At 37.2% G+C, this 24,412-nt stretch overlaps 1 protein-coding gene across 1 annotated transcript in view; it reads right to left on the bottom strand.

Moving 5' to 3' along the window:
• Window positions 1-24,412, bottom strand: part of nrg3a (neuregulin 3a) — a 305,838-nt gene that overhangs the window by 39,080 nt on the left and 242,346 nt on the right. Inside the window, exon 3 of the mRNA XM_026224577.1 lies at window positions 9,302-9,375. Within this exon, the coding sequence (XP_026080362.1) occupies window positions 9,302-9,375 (74 nt within the window). The remainder of the gene's footprint in view (window positions 1-9,301; window positions 9,376-24,412) is intronic.

Genomic DNA, 24,412 nt, shown 5'->3' with positions numbered 1-24,412 from the left:
GAGGTAGAGCTTTTTCAAATTCGGCTCCCAAACTCTGGAATAGCCTTCCTGATAATGTTCACAGTCACCACCATAAGCTACTACTAAATATTTTAGAAACATTATTTTCTGTAAAGTTGCTTTGTAACGATTCGTATTGTAAAAAGCGCTATACAAATAAACTTGAATGGAATTGAATTCACTAGTGTTTACTCTTAAATATTTAACGAGTTCACACTTAAATATAATAAACTTAGTAAAGGTTATGTGTATTTGCCGTGTTGTCTGAGGGGAAGGCTCCGAATTCAGAATTTTGGTTTAGGAGACATTGCTAACATTACAGCAGCTCAAGTGCAGAGAAAATGGAGGACAGGATACAACCAACACAGCTCGCTGTGGGAGGGAACTACGGTAATGCAGGACTGTCAGGCCATGGGCAGGGCCTAAACAATCTGATTTCATATTGATTTGAGTCTGCTCTGGTTTAATGGGGCTTAAAAACCAAGCAGTGGGTGGATTTTTATCATTGTAAGGTGGTTGTGTTCACACACTGCCAACATACCTTTATGTCCAAACCATGTAAATGTGGATTTTGCATAATAGGCGCCATTTAACGATGATTCAATATTCAATAAAAATATATAATTCATATATATACACACACATGCATACACACAAACCATCTGAATCTTTGTTGAGGCAATGTGGGGCTGTAACCCCAAGGTCGATATCCTCTGCCTCAGAGATTATTGAAAGCCAGTACTGGTAAACACCTTCTGCATCCAATTCCAAATAAATACAGTGAAGCACAAAGCACCCGCAGCGGTAATTTCATATCATGAAGGCTGTCAGTGTTTTATCTACAAGTTGTGTGAACAACAGATCCTATTAAAGATCAAGTTAGAGACCTAATAAAAAGTTCACTAAAAGTTCACCAAAGCTGATGAATCAGTGTTACAGTTGGACACCTGTAATACCAACCTGCCAATCACCATTAGGGGCTGATGTCAAACAGCACTTTACCTGTCTTTCTCATTCCATGCTTTTGCAAGCAAATGCACACACACACACACACACACACACACGCATACCTAAGTACTGACCAACACACACATCTTTGTGGGCAGACTGGATGTGGGTGACTCATCAGTTTAGCTGCCTAAGGCTACAAATGGTCGAAAGTATCTTTTTTCAATCTTTTGAGACAGTTTCATGACATACAGTACCAGTAGATGACACGGCCAGAAACCCCCCCTACTATGTCTAAATTGGACAGCTGTATGCAATGAGAACAGGCAGGGCCATGGGATCTCGACAGTCATGAATAATGACTATAGCGAGTGCAAAATGGACTCTCACTGGCTCATAGGTCATGTTCAACCAGAGCTATACTAAAGATATGGGTGAGTAAAAATGATTTGCGGCCTGTGGTCCTCAAATAGGATCAGAGGAATATATTGAAAGCAATAGGCCATGTTTAATATAGAGGATATCTAGTTCTATGCTATGATATCTCGAAAGTGTCGTCCACAGAAAATTTTGAGCTATTTTCAACAAACGCAGGCTGACTGTGTAAGTTGTACTCCAATGTGAGCAAACAGAGTTAGAAGCGAGTATGGCTTGTTCACATTTTATATTATCATCGTCCTGTATTTCTCTGTATTGAGTAAGGGTCTCAGACGCTCTCAGCTTCTTCAAATGTGGTAGAATGAGCAATATCCATTTTCATCAATCCAGTATTGTTAAAGCCATACAAGCATAACGTCTTCTGCTGAAGCACTGCTGTGACCTTTGTTTTCACTTGGTGGTCAGTATTACCAGCAGTTTAAGCAGTAACTATGAGACATATGCCATAACAGCTGCCATTACAAGTGAAATGGCAAAGTTTGTCCAGTATTCTGAGGTGGAAATTATCATTGGATACGCTGAGATAGCTGGTGGACAGACGCAACAGGATAGAACCAATTACTGTCCTTTTCTCCTCCCTTCCCTTCTGTCTTTACTTTCCTTTGCTATTCATGTTACATCAGAGTTACAAAAGTCTTTTATGAACCGCCAGGCAGACTGTACCTGTCAGCACCATCTCAGCTCCCCATTGTTTGTCATTGTAAGGATGATGCTGTGGTCCTCCCAGGGCATTATGGGTAATAACTCTGACGTGCTCATGGCTTATGAATAAAGGTGAGGAGAGGATGCCTACGAGGCTGATTGACAGACTTTGGGATGCTGGGGAGATTGAGAAGCTTAGGAAGAATTATTAAAGGAGAGCCTCATAATGTTTAGACACTAAGGAGGCCGGAGGACTGACAGAACCCAGCACTGTGAAATGAGAGGAGGAGGTCTGCCAGTACAGATAGATCTGAAAAGCCACAGATGTGTGTAAAGACCTTGAACAGATGAAATGAGACAAGATGAGGCTGTTAGTTACAAAGCGAACTTGACATTTTAAACTTTCTGATATAGTCTGTAAAGAAGGGATTTTGCAGAATCAAAGAAACGATGCATCACGAAGTTCTGGACGGAGCCACACAATGATCAGACCGCTTACCGACACGTTAATCTACAATTACTATTTTAAATTTACAAACTGTATTGTATAACATTTCTATTCAAATCTTGGCTACCCTCTGCCGTTTCAAAGCTGTTATATATATATGAATTTTTATCATGTTATAAGTTTATTTAACATTTTAAACGCCCTTGAAAAACCATTCAACAATATAATATAATATAATATAATATAATATAATATAATATAATATAATATAATATAATATAATATAATATAATATAATATAATATAATATAATATAATATAATATAATATAATATAATAATGCATATTAATATTTGCATTAAACATACATGGTTCGTATTAAATGTATGTCAAATGAGAAATTAATCAAGACTCATTTTGAAATTGGATCTTGACTTAAAATTGAATCGAATCCCAAGATTCCTGCTTCTAATAGCGAGTGGGTGACATTTCCTGGTGATTGCAGAGAAATTATATCGGCTCAATTTACATAAACTGCTGCACAGAGATTCGTATATGAACATGATGCCACTGTCTTTGATAACTAATCATGCCTGTGACTTGCCCTTTAAATGAAAAGTTACAAAAGGCCAATAACACTGTCATCTAGTCAGAGAGGCTGGAATGATAGAAAGAAGCTTTTGTATCTGAAATCATTCAAGTACAAGCAGCCCAATGGCTGCGAGAACCCTCTCTAATCAGCAAGTCTGACAATTACTTACCCCCTCTCACCTGCTGCTTCGGCAGAGCCATCATCACAAAGAGACTGCTAATAACCACTGACTCACTTTTCAGTAAACAGACACTGTGATCAGCAGGGAATCTGGGCAACCAAAATGAGGGATCTGTTCTTGTAAAGCTTTGAAATTAGGAGGAGGCCCTCAAAGTAACAATAACAAACAGATAACTCCACAAATAAACAGAAGGTCTCTCTTTGGAGGCGCATGAAATTGAGAGCTAATAGGTTGCTGTCAATCATGCAGAATAGAAAAGTGGTGATGTGCATTAAACCCTGAGTGCATAAATCATGTCGTACATGATTGCTGTGAATCAGATTTTATTGAACACTCTTGACATTTGCCTGAATTGTTGCCAGATGGATGCTAAATTGAGTTATCACAAGAAAATGCGAAAAGATGACCGTTTTCAGGCAGGTAGATAATAGAAGCTCAACAGGTTAAAAATTAGCTTCGCTCCATGCATTTTATTCTCAGCCAAGATACATAAAGAAGAAAAATAGCCCTTATAACCCTGCCTACGTGGCACGTTGCCAAGGAGACTGTAACGTAAGAGAACACAGTGATGTCAGCATACAATTCACTTATTTTTCTATATGAAGAGGGCTGACAAGATCTAGATCTCACTGTAAATGACCGATCCGAAAGCATTAGCTCAGACCTAGATAAATATTTTACAAGTGTGAACAAGCAGAATTGCACTGGGCCTCAACAGACGAATTGCAGCAATCACTTTAAAATTTCCCTTTACCCTTGTGTTATAGTTTCCCACGCGGTAAGGTAAATTGGCTATCGAGACTGCAATCCATTAGCGTGTTGCCCCATGATACTGTAGTTGCCTCATTGCCCATTTTATGTTATGATGAAAGGCAAAATAGACACCCGATCAACAACATGCACTTTTTGTTCCGAAAAAGTCAAACGACGAATAGAAAGATTTATGCAAGACCTTTAATCATATTTTGTAAACTTCAGTGCATCAAAGTGCAAAAGTCTTGAATGGGCCTATTTGTAAGCCACAGGGTGGCATATATCTGTAAAGCTAGTTGTCATTTCAGTCTCAAATAATACATAAATATGATTTTTTTTAAGTATATTTAAGTATATTTTTAAGTATATTTATGTTAAAATGCAGTAAAAATTAATACTACTTGAATATTACTGCCTTTTAAATGTACGGTTACTCGGAAAAAACTAAATTATAGGGTTCATGGATTATTTTTTTTTATCTCTTTAAACGCATAATAGCAACTGATGCTGCAAGAGCACATTCCCATCAGATCTCTGATGTTTTAAGAGAGAACCCTTCATCTTTGCCTTTATAGTGTGCACTTCTTTCCATCAAACAGATCAAGAACTGACGGTAGATCAAGAAAGTGAGAGTTGCCTTAGTTTAGCTTAAACTACAGATGAAAATGAATTTGTTTCATAGGGGAGATTTTGATCTTGAAAAAATCTGATTCATAGAGGTCACTGATAAGAGACTACAGGCATGTTTTAAAAAGCATGTTTGGCATTAGCTTCCAATGAAAAGAACATTTGATTCTTCATACAGTAATTCGCATGGAGTCTTGGAAATGTTTGGCTTAAGCTGCTCGATCATTGGTGCTTTTCAGAAAATGACTGTAATAATTCAGAATGTATGTTCTTCTTGACCCTGGGTCGGGTGCTCTGATGAATATATATGATGCTGAGACATAATGGAATTTTTGTATGAAAGCAAAAGGCTGAAGAATGAAGAAGGAAGAAGAGCGTATCTAACTTCACCTTATCTTACCCTGTGGACATACTACGAACAGATGGCACATAACTATTCATAAACTGAAACTCTACCCAAAATAAATTATATACCTAGAGCCTCCACCCAGAAGTATCCAAACCTCAAAAAAGACAATTTAGATAACATTACACTTGAAATGACAAACTAAAATTTTAATCAATGTGCTTTTAACAAAAATATAGCTACTGCTTTCAAACCCTCAGGCTATCCAGCCTTTAAAGGCTCTTACTGTAAGTGCATTACTATAAATGCATTTTTTTCAAGCTTAACTTGAACTTAATCCAGAATACTTTTAGTCATGTCGACCTTTGAAATCCTTTGAGGTCTTCAGGAAGTTTAAATGTATTTTTTTTTCCGTCAAAATGAAATTGAGCAAAATTGAAAGTAAATAACTTACTTTCCATAAATGATATTCAAAGTTTTAGATCACCCATCCAAAATGTTTAAATCATTTACTTTAAACTTTCAAAACATTATTTCTATTGTCAGGCACATGCAATATATATATATATATATATATATATATATATATATATATATATATATATATATATATATATATATATATATATATATATTTATATATTATTTCAGAATATATATATTCTGGAAAATGTTAAGCTGTTTTCTCTTTTCCATACCAATAAAAACAAAAGGGGCCTAATGTTGTTTTGGTCCCAGGATTAGAATGACATGAGGGGGAGTAAATGATGACAGAAATAACTGTTGGTGAAATATCCATTTAGGGTAGAGTTATTGTTTTAATTGTTACCCATTAAGAAAGTCAGCTAGAGGTTGGAAGGATAGAGACACAACAGAAAAGGAAAGAGGTTGAGAGATGTGTGATGAAAGCTTTGGCCGTGTAACTCAAGGACACCATGACCCTGGGTGTCCCTGACTTCTCAGAATGATGCTTTTAAGAGTGTCGGCACAGGAGAGACTTTGGCTATGTGTGTGCCTGTCCTGTCAGTGAACCCATTACTGGCATCTCAAACTTTAAACACTGAAAGCCTGTCTACGTTTGTTTCTGAACTGATGAAGATTGTCTGAATCTGAAGAGTCAAGAGTACCACCTGGACAGAAGGGATACCAGTGAGATTACAGAAAATTGAAGCGTTGTAAAAGCCAAGTATGTATGTTACCTGTACGCCGAGGGTCACATGTATAAAACGATGTGTCGAGTCTAGTTGGCCAACATAAAATATGTGTGCGGCTTTTATTTCACAATAGCCATTTGTCAGGGCACTAAATTCTCCTTCAACAGAGCTATTATTGTCTGAATTGAGTGGTAAGCTCATTATTCACAATTTGCTGTTGTGACACATCTGAAATTGGTTACTCTGCTGTGCTTAATTCTATTTTTCGTTTGCCCAATAGCTGGCTCATTGTCTCTGAGCCAAAAGTGATAAGAAGTGGCTAAGACTTGGCAGACTTGTAGAGTAAATCTGTGCCAAACTCTGTCAGGGTGCCATTCAGAAGATTACAGTGTTATTCATTAACCTTCAAGTGAAGTAGAAGAAACAGAATCAGACCAGAGCAAAATGCTATGTTTATGAACAATGCCACACACACTAATGTGTGTCACAATACTACGGGGTGACTTCGTTGGAAGCGAGCCAAAAAAACCTGCAGATAATTCATAAACCATCTACAACCTTGTTTAAAGGACTGGTAAATATGCTAATATAGAGCTTCAGTGTATTTAAATGAAGTCATTGTCTTTCTTTGCAACACAAATGTGCTTCCTTTGTATGTAAATGAGGTTTCTGGAATCGAATTGCAGTTATGGAGAGATGCTGTATAGTTCTAGTAAAGTATGTCAGTGGCACCTTGCCGCATCCTCTACATCCTAGTGCTCAAAACCAGGCTTACAAGATGAGAAATTGTCCCTTGCAGATTTTCTGGGCATGCTTGCACTATAACCTGATTTTTGCAATTCCTTTAGAGAATTCGAATCGTATAGATTCTGAAAATTCAAGCTTAAATAAAATAAAATACAACTATATACAATATATCAAATATATACAAGTGCATCTCAATAAATTATAATGTCATGGAAAAGTTCTTGTTTATTTCAGTATTTCAACTCAAATTGTGAAACTCATGTATTAAATAAATTCAGTTCACACAAACTGAAGAAGTCTTTGGTTCTTTTAATTGCGATGATTTGGAAAATGAAATCAGCATCTTCAAAAAGCTGGTCAGCTGAAGGAAGCATGAAGTGCTCCAAAATGTATTGTTAAATGGCTGCAGTGACTTTGGTTTTCAAAAAACACAATGGACCGACACCAGCAGATGACATTGCACCCCAAATCCTCACAGACTTAACAGTGGAAACTTAACACTGGACTTTAAGCAACTTGGGCTATGAGCTTCTCCACCCTTCCTCCAGACTCTAGGACCTTGGTTCCCAAATAAAATACAAAATTTGCTCTCATCTGAAAAGAGGACTTTGGACCACTGGGCAACAATACAGTTCTTCTTCTCCTTAGCCCAGGTAAGACGCCTCTGACATTGTCTGTGGTTCAGGAATGGCTTAACAAGAGGAATATGACAAATGTAGCCAAATTCTTTGACACGTCTGTGTGTGGTGGCTCTTGATGCCTTAACCCAAGCCTCAGTCCATTCCTTGTGAAGTTCACTCAAATTCTTGAATTGATTTTGCTTGAGAATCCTCATAAGGCTGCGGTTCTCTGGGTTGGTTGTGCATCTTTTTCTTCCACACTTTCCTTCCACTAAACTTTCTGTTAACATGCTTTGATAGAGCACTATGTGAACAGCCAGCTTCTTTGGAAATGAATGTTTGTGGCTTACCCTCCTTGTAAAGCGGGTCAATGATTGTCTTCTGGACAACTGTCAGATCACCAGTCTTCCACTAAACTGAGAGACCATTTGGAAGGCTCAGGAAACCTTTGCAGGTGTTTTGAGTTAATGAGATGATTGGCATGTCACCATATTCTAATTTGTTGAGATGGTGAATTGGTGGGTTTTTGTTAAATGTGAGCCAAAATCATCAATTAAAAGAACCAAAGACTAAAACTACTTAAATCTGTGCATTGAATTTATTTAATACACGAGTTTCTCAATTTGAGTTGAATTACTGAAATAAATGAACTTTTCCACGACATTCTAATTTATTGAGATGCACCTGTGTGTGTGTGTGTGTATATATCTCGTGTATTAAATAAATTCAATTAGGACATTTAAGCATTTCTTTAATAAATGTAGCTTTAAAAAAATCAATAAAAAAAAAAAAAAAAACTGGTGTATCTTGAGACAAAACAAAGGTACTGACATGTTTTAAGATCAATCAGTGCAAGTTTCTTTCAGTTGAAACAGCTCAGATTTTTATCAAACGGGGGTATATGATAAAACCGATCAATGCGCTATACTAATACTTTTTCTGAATATAACATATTAATGTTATCCTGTGATATGTGGGCATATGAGTGTGGATGTATAGTATACATGTTAGTTTTTGTTCAGTAAAAGGGTGTGTGCTTTTTACATTCTCAGCTGGTGGTATTCACCATTTCTATTTGCATCCAGCAAATTCTTGAGCAGCTCATTTTATTATCTTTCATATAAAACAGCACTGATAGATCTCTATGAGAAGGTCAGAAAACAGAACCCCTCATAATCATGCTCCATTTCTGACTCATCAAGTGATCTTACTCATTGCCCACAACATGCAATCACTACCTGTACATGTGTGCAAGCACACGCACACACACACACACACACACACACACACACACACACACACACACACACACACACACACACACACACACTGCCTTATTTGGTAAAATGGCGTACATCATTCAGACATTCAGGTTTGGTAGAAGCATGTGAATATACAGCCATTAGCTGAGTGGGTGGGAAAATCTAGAAATCTGTTCCTGTCAGGAAAATATGAAAATGTTGTGACACTTTAGTAATGACAAGGTTTCTATGACAACAGTGCCTGTAAGACTGCAAACTGCAAAGCCTTGTTGTTATTGGCAAATGACTGCGTAAATGCATTATGGTCCACAGAGGTTAAGCATTCATTTGGGTTAGAAGCTGATTATATGACATTAGTTATACAGCCATTTCTCTCTCTTCACCTCAGTGACCCTGTACACTCATTTCAAAGCAATTGCAAAAGGATGGTATCATCCATAGACTGTTCACATGGTATTTTCTATTAACTTCAGACACAGCAGAGTAAAAATGTATGCATTTACATGCATCTGATTTATTCAAGCAAAATGCAAGTGCACTCACTTGGGTCAGACATGATGGAATCAGTCTTGGGCAGGAACTGGTCACAGCGAATGCCCTGGAAACCCTCTTTACACCTGATTTGGAAAGAAAGAAAGAAAAAGAAAGACAGTTAGTAAGCAGTTTAACAGATGTTGTTATCTAAAGCAATGTATTTTAGGGACAGTCTCCATGGGGTTAAGAACTGTACTTGGCTTGTTTCTTGTGGTGATAAAAGCAAAGAAATCTACTTTTTGGCTATACTGGTGAAGTAATGAGTATTTTAACATTTCCGGCCTTATTAATTTCCATTGCAAGCTGTGTTGTTATTAATAGAGAACTAAAAAAAAAAGAAAAAGCTTTAGACCCCTTGGTCACTCCACCGTTTTAAAAAAAAAAACACTCCACAAAACACCACTCCACAAAAACACTTTCAGGGGCCAGACTGGTCCCTGTGCATTTGATAACAATGAAACTTCTAGATGTGGATAAGCCAATCAGAGTGACAAATGGTCAAGGGTTTTCTGGAAATCAGATGGGAAACCCAGACATGCCATGCAACGCATCTGTTGCAGATGGCAGTAGATTGATTTGGAAATACATGGGCACAGCAAATTTGCTGATTTTCTACCTCAGCAAAGCCCTGACTGTTTCAATAAGCTCTCTCTGTGTTCACTAAATATGGAAATGAAATGCTTGTCTTTTATATATGAAATATGTATGCCATGTCCCTCCCAGCCAAGCTGTTTGCTCTCTCTCCAGCTCTCTTGCTCATGTAACTGCCCATGTGTTACTGCCTGTCTCGCTCTTCCTCTCCCTCTCTCCATCCTGTCATCACTTTATCCTCATTTTTCCCTCACTTCTTGACTTTTCAAAGACACTGGAGGCTAATCCCGCTTTCAGCTGGTTGAGTCAGGAGAGCAATGTGACAAAGAAAAATGTCCCTGGCTCTAAATGGCAGAGTACAAACAGAGCATATGCATATGCCATGCGCACGAGCCTCAGCAGATAGCATAAGCTTTTGTTGGTTATACAGCACATTTCATCTTTTTACAGAGGATCAAGAGCTCAATTTAATGCTGCATATTGCTTAGGCTGTAAGTTTCCAAGTTTCCAACAGAAAAAAAGATATATTTTAAAGCCCAATCTTTTCTTTTTTAATATTATATGCAACATAAATAAATATTGCACATTTGCTTGCATCGGCAGCTACATAGTACATGTAAATAGATTATTTGTTTTGTTCTGAAACATGGATATAAAATACATACTACATAAAATATAAAAATATATAATATATAAACACTGAGTGAGAATGAAGGCTTTGTCTGGACAGCATTCTTAAAGTGCAACTGTTTCGAAAGAAAGCCATGAGAAGAGCTGCTCTTTGGTTTTCAACTGGAATAAGAAATGTGCTCACCTTCATTATGAATTTTAATATAGCTTGGTTCATTGGTCCGTTGGGTCGGATTGCTTTCTTACCACAAGCAACCGCTCTAGAGCTGAGTATTGGGCTGAGACTACCTCAATCAGGCAATCTTGGGTCGATTATTTTGGTTTGAATCCGAGCGTGATTGCTGTGTTCATATATGCCAAAATGAATTGAACCAAGGGAGAAATGCACCAGGTTCAGAAACAAATGCTCCAACAAAGCCAGGTGTGAAAATTCCCTTATGTTTTTTCTTCACCTACGACAATAGTTTGAAAGTCGTAGTAGTGGTGTTTTGTCCCAAAATGAATCAGTGTTTTGAATAAATTGGTTGAATTAATGATTGAATGAGGCACTAATAAAGACAGTTATTTGTATTCTTCTAGAATGAATCAGTTTTTTTTTTTTTTTTTTTTTTTTTTTTTATGAGTCAGTTGAACAAATGATTTAATTTATTTAAAGACTGGCACTTGTCGCCACCTACTGGCATAACTATAATCTATAATCTGCATGATTAATTCCCAACACTAATGAACGGTCTGACAGTCTGTCAGTACCTCGCAAACACAACAAGCAGACTGATAAAAACAGTGAAAGTCACAGTTCTGGCTAACTGCATTGTATAATTCACTACATTTCCCAAGTTTTCATTGTAAATATCTTTCTTTTTGTCATGTACAAATTAAGCACTGTTACAGATGTGTTGCTGTGTTCATGAATCAGACATACTTTCTGTATCATTTCGTTTTTTTCCCCTTATAACCAGAAGAACCACAGAAAACTGATGAAATTGAATAATTTTGAATACATCTGAATAATTGTCTTTTCCCAGTCAAACCAAAAATCCTAAGCGTACGAACAGCAACAAATATCCATTGGGCCTCATTCATGAAACACAAGCAGAACACATTTTCATGTAAATTGTTCATAAAACCATTCAACGTGCCAATTTACACAGGCATGTTTCACAAATGATTTACACAGGAATGTCTATAAATAGCATCACAAGTGATATATTCTTTTTACACTCTTGTCCAATCTGATGTTAACAATTATCATGCCTTAATCTATAGTAGAAATCAGCATACGAATAATTGAATGTAACTGTCATATGCGTCGCTAGTAAAGATTTTACACTAACTGCACACAGTGAGCTATAGAGGGCTATGAGTCAGTAATCAAATCAGCTCCGCAAATGTGTAACTCTGTGCTTTACATAGCGCATAAGTCATGCCTGAAGGATCTCTGGTCAATTAATCTCTCCCCAATTAATGTGTCCGCAGGCAAGTGAAGCTGATAAAGATCTGTGAGATAAGAAAGTAGTGCAGTCCAAATTTACAGAAGGAGGATCATTAAAAGAGAGATCAAGTGCTATGGCTGCATTGTGAGGAACAGTCATTATGGGCAGAGTATGAGCTGTGGCAATTGGCAAACAGTGGCAATTAAAATGTTGGGAGTGGATGGAAAGAGGTGGAGGTGTGGAACTGTACCCAAGAGACCACATTTGGGCTGCTTGCCTCTTTTTTATCTTGCCCCACACAGACATTTTGTTCACAGGCTTGATTTATGTGGAAAGAAGATGCATGTTTAACGCAGTAGGAGGCTCCCTGTTGCTCAGCATACGACTGAAGCAGAGGCCTTTTCTTTCATAAAAAGCTTTTTCCCTCTCGTGTGCACATAGCATAGTGTTTCGGTTATCAACATGAAATACTGAAACGCATCTCGGCCGGGTGTGACGATGTCTTTTAATTGACTAGGCTACAGTTATTTCTAACGTTCAATTATTTTTTCTTTACTTCATGTTACAGGACCCCCTGTGTGAAATCTTTCATTTCTTCTGCATAATATATGTCTATATATAACATATGTGTCTTGTCACTTTCATGCTCCTTTCAACCCTATGATTTTCCTTGGAAATTTTGCAATCGAATATTCATTAGTCTCAGAGACCTGCAAACGAAAATGTTAATATTTCTGAAGGACCCAGAATGTATTGAGTGTTGCCTGGCTTTTAATTAGCACCACACTCATTAATTAGCAGGAACAAATGGGGGAGGGGGATGGGATGCTGGAAGGAGGTGTAGATCATTCCAACTAAGAGACAGCTTTACAGGCACAGATAAATATAAATACCAAGCCTCCAGCTGTCAGATTCTTGCAGAATGTTAGAAGAACATGCACAGTTAACTATGCACTGCTAATGATCAGGCTTCGGTGTGTTTATCACAACCAGGAAACCATGTGAACCCATTTATGGAGTTCATAATTTCATAATGGGAAATGTAACGGACAACAGTACAGAAGCAGCATGCATAAATACCAATTAAAGCAACCTGATAGTTTATCATGAGAACCTTTAATTAAAAGGAATGAGATCTGGAGAATGTTCCCAGGCTATTCACACAGGCATTTTGAGATTTAGAGCGAGTTACTGTGTTTAATCATGTTATGTTTACTCTGGCTTCTCAGCTGTTCTGTTTATATTTTGGAATTCATCTCTGTTAGTCTAAAGAGAAGCAAATCATAACCTTAGCCAGCATGGACATTTAACATTTACAATTTGTTTTAATTGCTGTATATGCATTTATGCCACAACTTGGTCACACAAAGCTGTAATTCCATCAGCTATAGATTCAGGAAGCATCCATATGACTTGCATATATTTACATCAACGGTCAGGTTTTTTTGCAGCTTACATTGATAAGCCAGTAGGTTGTCTTTATAAATCAGTTATACATTCTTTCACACGTAATAATTCATTGAAAAAAAAAAAAAAACGAAACAAACAACTGTCTTCATAAATTAGCCATTGAATTATCGATTTAACCAATTAGTTCAAAAACAATAATTCAGCCAGGAACAAAACAAGGGACAGCGTTTACGAGTTAGTCAATGATTCATTATCTTAACAGATTTGTTTTAAAACACTGATTCATTACTTAACATGACACAACTAAAGGGTGTTGCTTGGAAATGCATGGCATTTGAATTGTTGCTTTGTTTGATAGTTTTTTTTTGTTTTGTTTTTTTGTTTTTTGGTGGCTTAGCTAAATTAGACAAAGTAACTGGAAATAGTGTGTCTAAGTCACGCTATGCATAAAAGCAGTATCACTAATAACAGTGATGTTTTCCCTAGATATCAGAATGGCTGTGATTACCTGCTGCACAACAGCAAATTAGATTAAGCTTTTGAAAATGATCTTTGTGTATCTTTTGTCTTAATTATACAGTAAGCAATGTTTGAAGAGTGTGAATTATAGAACAGACATCTAATTAGTGAAGCAGAAAGTGAAGCAGTGTTTGTTTCAAGTATGAAATGGCTTATGTACCAAACTTTTAAAAGCACTAGGAGGGCATCGATTCGCATTGAAGATTTGACATTTGAGAGAGCCAATTTCCTGGACCTCAAACAAAGCACAAACTATGGATTTCCTTTTGGTAACCTTTGACCATTTTGTACATGATCATACCTGTGGCCACTTTCAACATGCACACAAAAAGACGCAGAGTCAATCGATTTTTAGTGGTGTGAAAGGGTATTTAAAGATCCAAGCCATTTCCCAAACCCCAAAATCACACTCAAGCAAAGACCAACGGACATCGCAGCAACTTGTTCGGTATAAACTATTATTAACACAGATCCACACGGCATCATCCAATGAGCCTGACAGTGCACTAGTGAAGTATCCATTATCGTTAGCACCGAGGTTAGCATTCACCTGCTGTGATCTGCTGAATTGAGTGAAGAGAACTGTGAGAGCGTACAGGTACTCTGAAGTGCTCTCAGAGAGCCATTTTCTCTGTAGTTTTGCACCCCTGGTCAACCTGGCACTATGCTGGGAAATGTAGACAAGAGAGAGACTCTAAGAACATCTCAGACATCTCTGTTACTGGCCTTTCTTTGTGCGGTTAATGTGAATGAATAAATCAGTTTTAGTGTGCCTGGTGCATGGAGCTTGAGAAAAGTTTACATTAATATTCATTCTTATATTTGACTTTGTGCTATCAGATTATAAGTATTAGAATATTGACTTACATACCTCAGTGTAAATGGCTATAATGCGCTTTTATTAAGGAATTGACTTATGTTAATACAATATTTGCTCTTCCATCTCAGTGTAAAATGATTATCCCTCTCCACAATATTCAGCCTTTTTCTTTCTTTTTCCTCTTGACCGCATTGGTTCAGCAATAACCTTGTCTCTGAGCTGATCGAATAGCACTTATTAACACTGCCAAGAGAGGGTCTGATTTCATGTTAGCTGTCTGAAACTTTGTTTCAGACACTGGCATATGCACTATCCTCCGTTGATGAAAGTTAGAGGATAATAGGAAAAAAAGGAAAAGTAATTCAGACCCATTATATGTGTTCAAGAACTGATACGTAACGTGATTTAGGGAAACTACAACCCAGGCTTTCTGGAAAATATCTGCCTGTGGCAACATTTCTGCAAAATGATATAACATTGCATCTTAAGCCTGTGTTATACTTTCCGCATGAGCAATCTGGACGCATACACAGACAGCAAGGACACGGACTACTTGTATTTAAACTACCAGAGCGTACGTTAATGGTCCACAGCATTATAAACATATGAACAAACAATTGCCCAGAATTGCACATCTGGCTATTGTTATATCAACGGATTGTACAGGTTTGAGTAGCAACGACTTCTTCACACAGCCTGCACATGTGCAATTGGTGCTTTTGAAGCCTGCTGACAAATAGACAAGTACGTGCGGTCACAAAAAATGGGAGACACGCGGATGTCTACTCAGAGCCTCAGCGCACACTAGATAAGATAAAATGCATCTGCTAAAGCAACCGTGCTATTTCAGCTTGCTTCTAGGGCTGCACGATTCTGGATAAATTGAGAATCACGATTTTTTGATCTCATATAGAGATCACGATTCTCCTACGATTCTTTATTATTATTATTACTATTAACATTATCATTATCACAAGTATATAAATTAATTATTTTATTTTGCAAGGATTCTTTAAATTGATCAAGTGTGACAAAGACATTTATAACAAAATATTTCTATTACACACAATTATTGTTCTTCTGAACTTTCTATCAAAGAAACCTGAAAAAAATCTACTCATCTGTTTTCAACATAATAATAATAATAATAATAATAATAATAATAATAATAATAATAATAATAATGTTTTTTTTTGAATGGCAAAACAGCATATTAGAATGATTTCTGAAGATCATGTGACACTGAAGACTGGAGTAATGATGCTGAAAATACAGCTGCACACCACAGAAATAAATTACATTTTAAAATACATTCAAGTGAAAGCAGTTATTTTAAATGGTAAAAAAAAAATATTTCAAAACTTTACTGTTTTTGCTGTACTTTGGATCAGATAAATATAGTTTGGTGAGCAGAAGAGACTTTAAAAAAACATTACACATCTTATGGTTCAAAAACTTTTGACTGGTAGTGTATATATAATATATTTAAAACACCAGTTTTTTTAATATTAGAATGATGAAAAAGTTGTTTAGATCACTGATTCAACGACTCACTCATAAACCTACTACACTTGTCTCATTTCTGGATGAATCAGCGTTTTTGAACGATTCTCTTGAATGAAAAATTAATTCATTGACAAATAAATTAAGACACTTGTCGCCACCTATTGGTGAAACAATGCAATCGACACAAACGTTATTTAAAGCGCAGTACTTTCAAAAGGGGATTTGTTATATTTTGATCGCTGCCATATAGACATCAATGTTTATATTTAAACTATAAACTTTATCCCAGTATTTCTGTGATAATATAAATGACTGTAAGACAGATATAATACTGTGCAGTTGAAAAGACTGTTTGTGAAGATGTTTCTTAACCAAACATGGTAAGAGCTCTCTCTGTGTCAGCGGCAGTGCGCGCACGGATTTGAATGATCCGGTAAGACTTTGTCAAAGGTTTAACAGACTCGGGGAATAGTTGTCTTATAGAAATGAGATCGAGAGGGTGTCTGAATCGAGATCGCGATCTTTTAACGATTAATCATGCAGCTCTACTTGCTTCAACAACTTTTTAATTCTGTTTTATCAAGACAGTTTCACATGATTTGTACATTAACCCTGCAATTCAAGTTCAACACTGTGCCGGGTGAGCAATTCTGTCTTGCCTAAAATAATCCTGGAATATACTGCATGACTTTTGCTCACATTTTTGCCCCAGTTTTGGATTACACAGAATGTGTAGTACATTTTATGGACACAGACTTTTAACTAATTATTGGATATCAAACATGTTTGAGATTTTGAGCTGATTTTAGAACACACAGGCTTATTGTTCTAATTTGTCATGTGTCTACTATCAACGGGGCAAATTTTTGTTCATATGCCTCTAAAGCTTGGTAGTGTGTGATCCTCAGTGGGTTAGTGTATGATGATTATGCTTCTTTATGTAACCATTTAGGCTAGTGTATGATGCCTAGTGTTTTAAAATCTGCACAGATTTTAAAAGTCATGTAGTGCATTCCAACCTTTAGGTGTGTCACATATAATTTGCACACACGCATGTGTTGACTTTGAGACCTTCCCTTCCTGCCCTTTTTTTGACAGACTGGCCTCCTTTAATAATTTACATTCTGCTGTCATCAAACCTGAAAATAAAAGAGAGCTCACTTGTCTCGCATTCTTATGCTCACCTTCGGCTGACCCTCCTCATTTCTAAACACGAGTGAGGATGCATGGAAAGCGAATTCCTCTTTTTCCTTCCTGAAGAAGTGTAAAGGGCCTCTTCTAGCAGCTCGACTCAAGCTGTGCATGCACTCGTGTTTATGTTGCCATCAACTTCAAGCCTGTGACAGGTGTTCTTTTAACTTTTAACATGCAATTTCAGCGGATGCTGGCAGATGTGAGAAGAGGCGAATAAAATGAGATGACTATTGCACAACATAAATCAAAGATCCAACAGAGGAATCCAACAGAGAACATACGGTAGAGTTGAAAAGATTCGTACAGCCTTTTTAGCAGCTTTGCTCAAATCTACCCAGGCGCAGCAACTTACTCTCTATTACAGCATAAATACAAATAGCTAAACAATATAGCATGCTGACATGAGGTTGTGACATGTTTCCTCTTTCTCTTTATTTGGTAACCATACTGCAGGAGATAAGCTTAAAGCAAGTTCTCTACCAACATGAAGAATGAATGGAACCACTGGTAAATACAATACTCAACCCTGCCATGCTGTCACCGCAGTTATAAGGCTGAGCTAAGGAGACACACAGTATGATTTTGTTACTTAAGCTGTCCAAAATGCTGAATGACAGTAAATAAACCATTAACTTTTGAACGTAAGCATTCAGTTGCAACAAACTTTTATTTTTTATTTTTATATCTTGTAGAATGTTATTAACCACTTATATGGACCAATAAAAAAATCATATACAGTAAATGATTACAGAATCTCTTTAAGAAAACCCAAATACCCTTACAGTTATTATAGTTTTCTTAACATAACAGATTTTTTGCAACAGGACAATTTTAGTATGTTGAGCTAGGCCATTGTTTTAAGATGTGGTTCAGCCTTAAATACCTATATTACAGATAATTCAGCTGTACTCAGGGGTGCCATGCACCTATTTTCCTTGAGGGGGGACTGATGGCAGTAATGGCTCACTTTTTGCTCTAGGCAAAATAAAACATGACCAAAAGAGAAAAAAAGCTCCCCATTTAAACATGATGGTCTAGTGCTAGAGTTTTCATTTAGGATGCAAGAGGACATTTAAAGTTAGGTAAGAAAGGTCAAAGCTGCTCTGTCTATTCAGTAAAAAGTATGGTGATCACTGACTGTCAGGTTCTTATTGCAATTTTAAATAATAATATAAACGTTGATAAAATATAATGTATAAGTTTTGATAATATATTGCATTTAATAAGATCAAAGTTTACACACGCACGCACGCACACACACACACACACACACACACACAATGTTAAGCAGCACAGCAATTTTTCAATAATAATGAATCTTTCTTGAGCAGAAAATCTGCATATTAGAATGATTCATATTAGTATATTTCCATTGTATGGAAAGAGCATATGACCTTTTGCCCCCTTTAGTTTGTTGCTTCTAGCAGTACATCAGTTCTGCTCTTCTCTTTTTATGTATAAAACAGAGAGAGAAGAAAGCTAGACTGTAGAGGCCTTGGTACATTCACTCCAACATGTAACATAGCCTGACCACAGCGTGAGCTCTGAATACATGCAAGAGTTTAAGCCACCACAAGTGTGATGTGACTGTTGATACACCCTTTCAAATGAAATGCCAATGAAAGCATGATAAGCCAAGGATTAAAATTCCCTGCTTATCATCCAGCCTCATCCAGAGCATTCAAACACCTTCATAACAAGTCTTCTTATCTCTGCTTTTTAAATAACGCTAACCACTGGCATTATTTTTTTTTTTAGCAGATTAGATTTTTCTGTTATTTATTGTAAGTAGTACCAAGCAAAATGGCACTCCTATGAACCATTTTGTCGAGTGAATGTTATCAGTTTAGATTTTGTTGAATATAATCTCAAGTGATGCTAGCATGTTAGTAGTAATATGTGTTTTGAGTCATTCATATCTTGTCCCCTTTGGTGTACTTGTTTGATGGATTCGATTTTGACTCAGAGAATTAGATCAGATTGATCTAATGGTCTAAATACAGGCTTCAGTGATCACATTGCAGATGAACATCAGAGAACGTTTGCAACAACATACAGAAAGCTGTATTTAGGCACTTAATGGAGACACGATAAAACAGAATATTATCCTGTGGAGAGAGAGAGAGAGAGAGAGAGAGAGAGAGAGAGAGAGAGAGAGAGAGAGAGAGAGAGAGAGAGAGAGAGAGTTGTTTAGGCCGAGTTGTTGAGACCATCCTCCACTTCAGATTTCCCTCTATGAGGAAACTGTATGCCCTGAAGTGGAATCTCTTAATTTCTTGGTGTAGAGATTGCCAGTTTGACCCTGTTAAATTCACGTTCAGTTCAGTGCTTGAGTTCTTGTAGGCTCGATTCTCTGCAGGGTTGACCCACTCTACCCTGAAGGTGTTTGTGACAGCTATGACTGCTTACCACACCCCTCTATGTGGTCAGTCTGTGGGAAGACACCCCCTGGTTACATGTTCCCTCCAAGGTTTGCTGAGGCTGAGGCCTCCTGTACGAGCTTGTGTTCCACCATGGGACCTGGCCATGGTCCTGGAGGTCCTCAGAACTATATCCATCACACTCAGGCTTTCTGTCATCTTCCCTTTCTGGAGACTGACCAGCAGAAGCTAAACTGCATATGCAAACACTGGACACATATGTCCACAGAGCTGCCATGTGGAGAAAGTATGACCTGTTATTTGTCTGTAATGGTCCTTCCAAGAGGGGTCTGCCCGCCACTAAGCAGACCCTCAGTCAGTGGATAGTTGATGCCATTGCTATGTCTTATAAGTCCTCTGGTCTTCCCTTACCCTTGGGGGTCAAGGTACACTCCACCCTAATTCCTGTGGCCTCCAAGGCCTTCCTGTCGGGGGTGGCTATGCAGGATATATGCAACACTGTTTGTTTTTACAATCATTTTATAATCATTTTATCTGGACTGTTTGTTTACTTCATTTTTTTGCACTCTATCTCCCTTGTGCCTTGTGCTGCTTTATTTAACTGTATTTTATATATATTTTTAACATGCCCTTATTTGTGTTTTATATTTAATCTGTATCAATCTGTATTTTTATGTTGTTCGATTCCAGAAGAGGAATGCCTCAAGGTTACGCATGTTTACAGAGAAAGGTAGTTGTGTGGACGAAAATGCCTTGTTGATGTCAGAGGTCAGAGGAGAATGGGCAGACTGGTTAGAGATGATAGAAGGACAACAATAACACAAATAACCACTCATTACAACCAAGGTATGCAGAATACCATCTCTGAACACATTACATGTTGAACCCTGAAGTAGATGAGCTACAGCAGCAGAAAACCTCAACATGACAATGAGTTCACTTTACTTAAATGGCCTCTACAGTCACCAGATCTCAATCCAATAGAGCAGCTTTGGGATGTGGTGGCATGGGAGATTTGCATCATGGATGTGCAGCCGACACATCTGCACCAACTGCATGATGCTATCATGTCAATATGGACCAAAATCTGAGAGGAATGTTTCCAAAATCTTGTTGAATCTATTCCACGAAGAATTAAGGCAGTTCTGAAGTCAAAAGGGGGTCCAACCCAGTACTAGCCAGGTGTACCTAATGAAGTGGCCAGTGAGTGTATAACATAGTGTGCACAGCTCATATTCTGGAGCCCATATTACTTCAAATAGGCGATCACTTGCCTTGGGTTAAAAATGAGAGACAGAAAAAAACACTGATTTGCCATGCTCAGCTTCCCTTTCAATGATGTGTGCAAATTATATGGTATTAAACTCTTTTCATTGTACTGTAATTATACATGCATACACAAATGCTATATCAGAATAATTATGTATCATTTCAATAGCTGTTAAATGAAGCCTCAGCACATTAAATCAAGCAGTAAGGAGAAATTAGCTTAAAATAGCTTGTATGTAACGGAACAGTTTTGCGAAAAGTGTTTTAGTCAATGTTAATTACAGCACAAAGTACGTATTGTAAGTAGAAAGTTTTTAAACATGTTTAACCTGTTAACCCACACCTGGATGCCAGCGCACTGAATGCTCAAATGTTTGCAGGTGTCATTGTTTACGAATAGATTAAATGAAGTGGGACAAAATTAATCTTGACAAACTACATATCCTTCTTTAGGTCTAAGCCTAAAGCATTGATGTTAGATCACTGTTTTTTTCAAACATAACTTATAAGGAATGCATTTTCTAAATGTGTGTAAGCAGTACACATCAAAACATGCGTAATCAAAATGCAGTACATACTAGAATAAAGGTAAGGGTCCATGTGGCTGTACAATTGAGAAAAACAATGTACACAGTGGGAAATGTTGAACTGGCTTATTTGAATTGCATTTATCCAACTCAGCTGCAGATCATAAAAACCAGAACATACTGCAACAGAAACTGCACTACTTGTCTTATTAATATCCTGAAAAAAGTAGTAATAACATTAATAATAATCATTTTTAATTATTTTTACTTTATTTACATAATCTAAGAATGTAAATAAAGCTTTTTAACCAATGGGGGATAACACGTTTTTCAAAAGTCTTATTCTTGACTTCCAATTTGATTCGAAGATGAGTGAGGAAACTCATTAAGGTGACAGTGCAAAGCAGAGAAGAGGCTGAAATAATTAGAACATCAGAAGAAGACACTTACACAGCTGCTCTAGCCTGCCTCGGGACTGGCTCTGTGATTTGATATTAATTACAGGCACTCCAACACAAACACACACACACATGCATGTACATATCCTCACACACTCCACACAAACATCTAAGGCACCTTGCTAAAATAAGAACTTCAAGTGAGAGAAAAAAAGGAACCTGTGTCCTGGGAAATGAGAAGAGAGTAAAGGAAAATTAAAGCAGTCTGTTATGTGGACTGCACTTAAACACATCACACAATGCTCGAGGGCTCTTGTAAGGTATTTTCCAAAAACCATCCTGGTCATTCATCCTTGTGTTAAATTACAAACATTTTGGAAAAAAAAAGTAGCTTTTACGTTTCAATGATTTCAAAGTGTGACGTGTTTGTGAAATAAAATATGAGGGCCCACATCCAGAAATTGTCTGGGAAAGCTTTGCTTCCTGAGCTTTGGCTTGAACACAGAACATTTCTGCAACCAAGCCCATTTATTATGAAGTCCAACTTACCCCAATCAAGGTGTTTATTGTTCCATCATCCATGATTCACTGTTCAAAGGTTTTGGATCAGTACAATTTTTTATGTTTCTGAAAGTCTCACAATTGACCACCACTAAAGAGATCCAACAATATTGTGAATTATTATTAGAATTTAAATACATTTATTTGATTTGAATATATTTTGATTTGAATATATTTTGTATAAAATGCATTTAATTACTGTGGTGGCAAAGCTGAATTTTCATCAGCCATTACTCCATTCTTCAATGCTGAATGATTCTTCGGAAATCATTCTAATATGTTGATTTGGTGTTAAAACAAAATTTTATTATAATTATAATGTTGAAAACCATGGTTTAATATTATTTGTGGAAGGCTTGATACATTCTGTCAGGATTCTGGATACAGTATATTATTTGAAATATATATATTTTTTATGTAACATAAAAAATGTCTTTACTGTCATGTTTGACCAATTTGCTGCAGTTATGGTGAATAGATTTGAAATATTTTTCACAAAATGCAAACTTTAATGCACACTTTAGAACACAAGTGTATAGTATCTCAGGAAAAAAATCCATAATGTAGTAACATAATTTGGTTTTAAAGGGGGGGTGAAATGCTATTTCATGCATACTGAGTTTTTTACACTGTTAAAGAGTTGGATTCCCATGCTAAACATGGACAAAGTTTCAAAAATTAAGTTGTACGTTTGAAGGAGTATTTTTGTTCCAAAAAAACCTCTTCCGGTTTGTCACAAGTTTCGGAAAGTTTTTTTCGAGTATAGCTCTGTGTGACATTAGATGGAGCGGAATTTCCTTATATGGGTCCTAAGGCAATTCTGCTGGAAGAGCGCACGCTCACGTATAGCAGAGCACTGAGAGGCTGAGCACAGCCTGATCAGAGCGAAAGCGTCGCGAAAAGTCACAAAAGAAGTGTGTTTCTGGTTGCCAGTGCAAGACAACCCTGCACAGATTACCAAAAGAGAAACAGCATTAAGGGACCAGTGGATGGAGTTTATTTTTAGAGAGCATCAACGGAGCTGTGCAAGTGTTTTTGTTTGTTCCCCGCATTTCGCTCGTGATTCTTTAGCTCCACCCACACGTCACGCCTCTAGGCGCGTGTTTTTCCGGGAAAAATCGGTACAGACTATCTTTCTCTTATAAATATAATAAAAATAAAGACTTTTTGTAGTTATGAAGGATGCAGTACTACTCTATAGGTACTCAAGATTAACAGGATATTGAGTGAAAACGAGCATTTCACCCCCCCTTTAAGTAAAAAAATATTTAAATTAACCAAATCAATCCGATTTCATTGGGTTACACTATAAAAAAGATTTTTTTAAAGATTTTTAAATCAAGTAGAAATTTTTCTTAAAAAATGCACAAAATTACAGTGCATTTTACACTACAGCTACCATCTTTGGTCGTAACAAAAGCGATATTGAGTCGTGTGAGTTCACAAGCCCTTGAACTGTACAACTGTTTGGGGGTGTAGTAAACCAACATCACAGATGAAGAAGGGATGGGAAAGAAGTACGTGGGAGAATAAAATGTGTATGCGTCAGACAAAGTAAGGGAAAGAAGGTGGGGGGATAAAATGCTTGAGCTCCCTGCATATAGCCTGGGTGCTGGTTTAACTGGTGCCAAGTGAGCTCAGGCTCCATCTGGCCATGTTAGTACAGGCCTCTAAAGGGGAGAACTCCACTGATGAGTCCCTGTTCATTCCAACACTGACAGATGCCTATGGCGGGAGAGAGAGAGAGAGAGAGAGAGAGAGAGAGAGAGAGAGAGCGAAAAAGTATTTCTCATTACCTAACTGGAGCCAGGAACTTACACAATATCTCATGTGCCAGCTTGTGCATTGATGGGCTGGAGCCCGGCCTCTCTGACAGAAAAA

Source organism: Carassius auratus, chromosome 38 (genome assembly GCF_003368295.1).
Source record: "Carassius auratus strain Wakin chromosome 38, ASM336829v1, whole genome shotgun sequence".
NCBI lineage: Eukaryota > Metazoa > Chordata > Actinopteri > Cypriniformes > Cyprinidae > Carassius > Carassius auratus.
This window is presented reverse-complemented; position numbering and strand designations above follow the sequence as displayed.